At 37.1% G+C, this 8,121-nt stretch overlaps 1 protein-coding gene across 1 annotated transcript; it reads right to left on the bottom strand.

Annotated features, from left to right (window-relative positions):
- Window positions 1-5,075: 5,075 nt before the first annotated feature.
- LOC124737717 lies at window positions 5,076-7,290 on the bottom strand (the record flags this gene model as incomplete). The annotated part of the gene is made up of 3 exons (XM_047248596.1): window positions 6,647-7,290; window positions 5,627-6,493; window positions 5,076-5,183 (listed from the first exon to the last, which is right to left on the bottom strand). Coding segments are annotated over exons 1-3 (1,619 nt in total), but the record flags the coding sequence as incomplete, so codon positions are not given.
- Window positions 7,291-8,121: the final 831 nt, after the last annotated feature.

The raw sequence follows: 8,121 nt of genomic DNA, 5'->3' as shown, positions 1-8,121 counted from the left end.
GCTTCACTTCAGGTTTACTGTATACCTGTGACCTTCTTATTGACGATGAAACACAGAATTTGCATCTTAATTAAATACAAAATGCATAATCCCGACTTAAGTACAAGAAAACTGACTCTTCTTACTGTCTATGCTTTAAACCATTCCTATGACACTAGTTATGGATTCCGATGCTTCACTTCAGGTTTACTGTATCCCTCTGACCTTCTTATTGACGATGAAACACAGAAATTGCATCGGAATTAAATATAAAATTCACAATGCCGACTGAAGTACAAGAAAACTGACTCTTCTTACTGTCTATGTTTAAACCGTTCCAGCGACACTAGTTATAGATTCCGATGCTTCACTTCAGGTTTACTGTATGCCTCTGACCTTCTTAGTGACGATGAATCACAGAAATTGCATCGGATTTAAATACAAAAGACACAATGCCGACTTAAGTACAAGAAAACTGATTTTTCTTACAGTCTATGTTTTGAACCATTCCTGTGACACTAGTTATCGATTCCGATGCTTCACTTCGGGTTTACTGTATCCCTCTGACCTTCTTATTGGCGATGAAACACAGAAATTGCATCGAAATTAAATACAAAAGGCACAATGCCGACTTAAGTACAAGAAAACTGACTTTTCTTACTGTCTATGTTTTGAATCATTCCTGTGACACTAGTTATAGATTCCGATGCTTCACTTCAGGTTTACTGTATCCCTCTGACCTTCTTATTGGCGATGAAACACAAAAATTGCAACGGAATTAAATACAAAAGGCACAATGCCGACTTATGTACAAGAAAACTGACTCTTCTTACTGTCTATGTGTTGATCCATTCATGTGAATCTCATTATAGATTCCGATGCTTCACTTCAGGTTTACTTTATCCCTCTGACCTTCTTATTGATGATGAAACACAGAAATTGCATCGGAAATATATACAAGAGGCACAATGCCGACATAAGAACAAGATAACTGACTCTTCTTACTGTCTATGCTTTGAACAATTCCTGTGACACTAGTTATAGATTCCGATGCTTCACTTCAGGTTTACCGTAACCCTCCGACCTTCTTATTGACGATGTAACACAGAAATTGCATCGGATTAAATACAAAAGGCACAATGCCGACTTAAGTACAAGAAAACTGACTCTTCTTACTGTCTATGTTTTCAACCATTCCTGTGACACTAGTTATAGATTCCGATGCTTCACTTCAGGTTTACTGTATCCCTCTGACCATCTTATTGACGAAGGATCACAGAAATTGCGTCGGAATTAAATACAAAAGGCACAATGCCGACTTAAGTACAAGAAAACTGACTCTTCTTACTGTCTATGTTTTGAACCAATCCTGTGACACTAGTTTTGGATTCCGATGCTTCACTTCAGGTTCACTGTATCCTTCTGACCTTCTTTTTGACGATGAAACAGAAATTGCATCGAAATTAAATACAAAAGGCACAATGCTCATTTAAATACAAGAAAACTGACTCTTCTTACTGTCTATGTTTTGAACTAATCCTGTGACACTAGTTATAGATTCCGATGCTTCACTTCAGGTTCACTGTATCCCTCTGACCTTCTTATTGACGATGAAACAGAAATTGCATCGAAATTAAATACAAAAGGCACAATGCTGATATAAACACAAGAAAACTGACTCTTCCTACTGTCTATGCTTTGAACCATTCATGTGACACTAATTATAGATTCCGTTGCTTCACTTCAGATTTACTGTATCCCTCTGACATTCTTATTGACGATGAAACACAGAAATTGCATCGGAATTAAATTCAAAAGGCACAATCCCGACTTAAGTACAAGAAAACTGACTCTTCTTACTGTCTATGATTTGAACCATTCCTGTGACACTAGTTATAGATTCCGATGCTTCACTTCAGGTTTACTGTATCCCTCTGACATTCTTATTGACGATGAAACACAAAAAATTGCATCGGAATTAAATACAAAAGGCACAATGCCGACTTAAGTACAAGAAAACTGACTCTTCTTACTGGCTATGATTTGAACCATTCCTGTGACACAACTTATAGTTTCCGATGCTTCACTTCAGTTTCACTGTATCCCTCTGACCTTCTTATTGACGATGAAACACTGAAATTCCATCGGAATTAAATAGAAAAGGCACAAAGCTGACTTAAGTATAATTAAACTGACTCTTCTTACTGTCTATGTTTAAGCCGTTCCTGTGACACTAGTTATAGATTAAGATGCTTCACTTCTGGTTTACTGTATTTCCTCTGACCTTCTTATTGACGAAGATTCACAGAAATTGCATCGTAATTAAATACAAAAGGCACAATGCCGACATAAGTACAAGCAAACTGACTTTTCTTACTGTCTATGTTTGAACCATTCCTGTGACACTACTTATAGATTCCGATGCTTCACTTCTGGTTTACTGTATCCCTCTGACCTTCCTATTGACGATGAAACACAGAAATTGCATCGGAATTAAATACAAAAGGCACAATGCCGACTTATGTACAAGAAAACTGACTCTTCTTACTGTCTATGTTTTGATCCATTCATGTGAAACTCATTATAGATTCCGATGCTTTACTTCAGGTTTACTGTATCCCTCTGACCTTCGTATTGACGATGAAACACAGAAATTGCTTCGGAATTATATACAAAAGGCACAATGCCGACTTAAGTACAAGATAACTGACACTTCTTACTGTCTATGTTTTGAACCATTCCAGTGACACTAGTTATAGATTCCGATGCTTCACTTCAGGTTTACTGTATCCCTCTGACCTTCTTATTGACGATGAAACACAGAAATTGCATCGGAATTAAATACAAAAGGCACAATGCCGACATAGGTACAAGAAAACTGACTCTTCTTACTGTCTATGATGTGAACCATTCATGTGACACTAGTTATAGATTCCGATGCTTCACTGCAGGTTTACTGTATCCCTCGGACCTTCTTATTGACGATGAAACACAGAAATTGCATCGGAATTAAATACAAGAGGCACAATGCCGACATAAGTACAAGATAACTGACTCTTCTTACTGCCTATGCTTTGAACAATTCCTGTGACACTAGTTATAGATTCCGATGCTTCACTTCAGGTTTACCGTATCCCTCCGACCTTCTTATTGACGATGAAACACAGAAATTGCATCGGATTAAAAACAAAAGGCACAATGCCGACTTAAGTACAAGAAAACTGACTCTTCTTACTGTCTATGTTTTGAACCATTCCTGTGACACTAGTTATAGATTCCGATGCTTCACTTCAGGTTTACTGTATACCTTTGACCTCCTATTGACGATGAAACACAGAATTTGCATCGGAATTAAATACAAAAGGCACAATCTCGACTTAAGTACAAGAAAACTGACTATTCTTACTGTCTATGTTTTGAACCATTCCTGCGACACTAGATATAGATTCCGATGCTTCACTTCAAGTATACTGTATCCCTCTGACCTTCTTATTGACGATGAAACACAGAAATTGCATCGAAATTAAATACAAAAGGCACAATGCTGATTTAAATACAAGAAAACTGACTCTTCTTACTGTCTATGTTTTGAACCTTTCCTGTGACACTAGTTATTGATTCCGATGCTTTACTTCAGGTTTACTGTATCCGTCTGACCTTAGTATTGACGATGAAACACAGAAATTGCATCGGAATTAAATACAAATGGCCCAATGCCGACTTAAGTACAAGAAAACTGACTCCTCTTACTGTCTATGTTTTGAACCATTCCTGTGACACCAGTTATAGATTCTGATGCTTCACTTCATGTTTAGTGTATCCCTCTGACCTTCGTATTGACGATGAAACACAGAAATTGCATCGGAATTAAATACAAAATCACAATGCCGACTTAAGTACTAGAAAACTGACTCTTCTTACTGTCTATGCTTTGAACCAATCCTGTGTCACTAGTTATAGATTCCGATGCTTCACTTCAGGATCACTGTATCCCTCTGACCTTCTTATTGACGATGAAACACTGAAATTCCATCGGAATTAAATACAAAAGGCACAATGCCGACTTAAGTTCAATAAAACTGACTCTTCTTACTGTCTATGTTTGAACCATTCCTGTTACACTAGTTATAGATTCTGATGCTTCACTTCAGGTTTACTGTATACCTGTGACCTTCTTATTGACGATGAAACACAGAATTTGCATCTTAATTAAATACAAAATGCATAATCCCGACTTAAGTACAAGAAAACTGACTCTTCTTACTGTCTATGCTTTAAACCATTCCTATGACACTAGTTATGGATTCCGATGCTTCACTTCAGGTTTACTGTATCCCTCTGACCTTCTTATTGACGATGAAACACAGAAATTGCATCGGAATTAAATATAAAATTCACAATGCCGACTGAAGTACAAGAAAACTGACTCTTCTTACTGTCTATGTTTAAACCGTTCCAGCGACACTAGTTATAGATTCCGATGCTTCACTTCAGGTTTACTGTATGCCTCTGACCTTCTTAGTGACGATGAATCACAGAAATTGCATCGGATTTAAATACAAAAGACACAATGCCGACTTAAGTACAAGAAAACTGATTTTTCTTACAGTCTATTTTTTGAACCATTCCTGTGACACTAGTTATCGATTCCGATGCTTCACTTCGGGTTTACTGTATCCCTCTGACCTTCTTATTGGCGATGAAACACAGAAATTGCATCGGAATTAAATACAAAAGGCGCAATGCCGACTTATGTACAAGGAAACTGTCTCTTCTTACTGTCTATGTTTTGATCCATTCATGTGAAACTCATTATAGATTCCGATGCTTTACTTCAGGTTTACTGTATCCCTCTGACCTTCTTATTGACGATGAAACACAGAAATTGCTTCGGAATTAAATACAAAAGGCACAATGCCGACTTAAGTACAAGATAACTGATACTTCTTACTGTCTATGTTTTGAACCATTCCAGTGACACTAGTTATAGATTCCGATGTTTCACTTCAGGTTTACTGTATCCCTCTGACCTTCTTATTGACGATGAAACACAGAAATTGCATCGAAATTAACCCTGCTGTTCTGTTCACTTTTACTTGACATATATACTGTTCGGGTCAATATGACCCGACATATCAAAATGCTTTAGAAACATAAATTTTGGTACAGTTTTAGCTATCGACATTGTTGTTCTATTCCAGTACCTTGTTAGTAATAATAATAATAATAATAATAATAATAATAATGGTAATAATAATAATAATAACAATGCATACAACTTTATTGAGGGATATTTTTCATTTAAATATGCACATAAATTTGAAACAACAGACAGTTTCCATTACAGGCATTCAACTTAGAAAGCACTACAGTTTTTCCATACTTCTATTCTTATTGTTGACAGTTTAGACGTAAGTATTGACATTTTCTAACAACAGACAGTTGTCATTACAGATATTCATCTTAGAGCACACTACAGTACAGAACACACTACAGTTTTTTTATTACATTCCAACATAGAAAGCACTACAACTTTAGAATCCTCTCTTCTTACTGATTGTAGTTTAGGCACAAGTATTCACATAAATTTGAAACAACAGAATTTTCAATACAATCATCTTATAAAATACTACAGTTCTTTTCTTACTGCTTGCACTGTGGACACAAGTAGGTTACATGTTTCTTGCAAATATGTTTACTACATTTTCCACACACCATGTTTGTTTTATTGTCATTACTTGATGGACAGAACTTACAGCGTGCACGTTTTGTAGATTTTCTTGTTGTTACCGATTCTGACACACCACCCACATCATTCGGGTTTTGGATGCTTGTGACCATTCTCAAAGAATCTTCTGTTCTTGGGAAATGCGTTCTTGATGCAATATGTTCTTTTATCAGTGACTTTCCAAGTTCCTCCAAGAATATTCTCCTTCTAGTCAATTTGCTTGCATTCCAATTAGGGTCAACCGAAATCCACAAAACGTATGCATTATAAGCAGAAACATCAAGAATATTGTAGAAAACTATCATTGGCCACCTATTACTTTTTCGTTTGCATGTATATGTACCTAATAACTGATCAAGCGTGTCTACAGCACCTTTGGTTGAATTATAGTCCAAAATCATTTTTGGCTTCTTATCAGCCCTGTCACTGATTTCCGCATCATGGTGGAGAGTGCTCATAAGTACAACATTCTTGTGTCTCTTAGGAATATAATTAACCACAGTAGTGTCATTTGTGAAGTAAAATGAAGAGCTGTGTACCTCCTTGTTGGTCATTTTGTGTGGAAGCTCCGGCTTATTTTTCCGTATAGTTCCCAACATAGTCAATTTCCTTTTCAGAAGCAGCTGCCCCAAATTGTACGACGTAAAAAAGTTGTCACACGTGATATTCTGACCACGTAACTCAGAAGTGAGATCAGATACCACCCTCATTCCCTGATTTCTTTCTGGTGCCGCTCCACTCACCTTTCCTGTATAAATTTGGGCTTTCAGTACGTATGAAGTTTTGCTGTCACACATGGTCCATATTTTGATCCCATATTTTGCCGGTTTACTTGGGATATACTGCTTGAATGGACAGCGACCTCTAAATGCTACTAACTGCTCGTCAACAGTAACATTTTCTCCTGGATTATACAGTTTAGGAAGGACCTCTACCCACTTCTCCCAAATACTACGAATTGCGGCAAGTTTGTCAGTACGTCGTCTTTCCTCTCTAGTAGATTTCTTGTCAAATCGCAGGACACGTGATATCTTACAGAATGTTTCATGAGACATGGTTGCTCGAAATATGTTTCGCCCAGTATCTTTATCCCACAAACTTTTTGTAGACTCCCCATGAGATCGATATACACCCGCTAGGAGTAAGAGTCCTAAGTATGCATGGAAAACAGAACCATCAATATCTGTCCACTGTTCACCATAAACTCGCTGCCCTTCAATATTTGTCATCTCTATTATTTCATTTTGAAGCGCTGTGTGAAATACTGCTTCAAATGAACATTTTACATCAGATATTCTGCTGACTGCATACCTGGTAACTCCTGGGGTACTCTTGATGATGTTCGAAGCTGGTAGGCGACCATGTTGTGCTGGTGGATGCAACTGCCATTCTATATTCCCATTTTTAGAAAGAAAAGTCTCTACACTATTTTGTATGGGCTGTGGACTGTCGTAACTGTCATCGGAACACTCGCTTTCAGATGCATTGCTGATGTGATCTTCAAACTCAGAAAGTGATCCTTCATCTGGTGAGGCATTTACTATTTCTTCCAACTCACGATCATTCAATGGTCTCATCGCCATGGTGTCACAAGTCAAACTGGGCAGAAACAAAGCATTCCAATTATTGAGAACTGCCAATTATTATTTCCTGGGGAAAGCAACAAACAAGCCCATTGTTGTGAACGCATGGAGCTTTAGGTGATTGTTGAGAGTAAGTTGGAATGATGCAGTCACTATTCCCACACAACACAACAAAAATAATTTTCGCCATTTCCAGATTTTAGAAATAAATACGAGTTACACTAAACATATTTGTGTCGGGTCATTATGACCCGAACATTACATATGCAACTATTACAGTTGAAGCCCAAACTTCTTAAACTTTTTTAAAACCTTTTAAAACACATGCTGCTCATCCATTTTCAGACAAAGTCACAAAGTTTCATAAATATATATTGGTATTTACATAATGTAAAATAACGTTCATATTCGTTTCGGGTCATATAGACCCGAACAGAACAGCAGGGTTAAATACAAAAGGCACAATGCCGACTTAAGTACAAGAAAACTGACTTTTCTTACTGTCTATGTTTTGAATCATTCCTGTGACACTAGTTATAGATTCCGATGCTTCACTTCAGGTTTACTGTATCCCTCTGACCTTCTTATTGGCGATGAAACACAAAAATTGCAACGGAATTAAATACAAAATGCACAATGCCGACTTATGTACAAGAAAACTGACTCTTCTTACTGTCTATGTGTTGATCCATTCATGTGAATCTCATTATAGATTCCGATGCTTCACTTCAGGTTTACTTTATCCCTCTGACCTTCTTATTGATGATGAAACACAGAAATTGCATCGGAAATAAATACAAGAGGCACAATGCCGACATAAGAACAAGATAA

This window comes from Schistocerca piceifrons, unplaced genomic scaffold (genome assembly GCF_021461385.2).
Source record: "Schistocerca piceifrons isolate TAMUIC-IGC-003096 unplaced genomic scaffold, iqSchPice1.1 HiC_scaffold_1761, whole genome shotgun sequence".
Lineage (NCBI taxonomy): Eukaryota > Metazoa > Arthropoda > Insecta > Orthoptera > Acrididae > Schistocerca > Schistocerca piceifrons.
The sequence above is the reverse complement of the archived record's forward strand: the minus strand, read 5'-3'. Positions and strand labels throughout refer to the sequence as shown.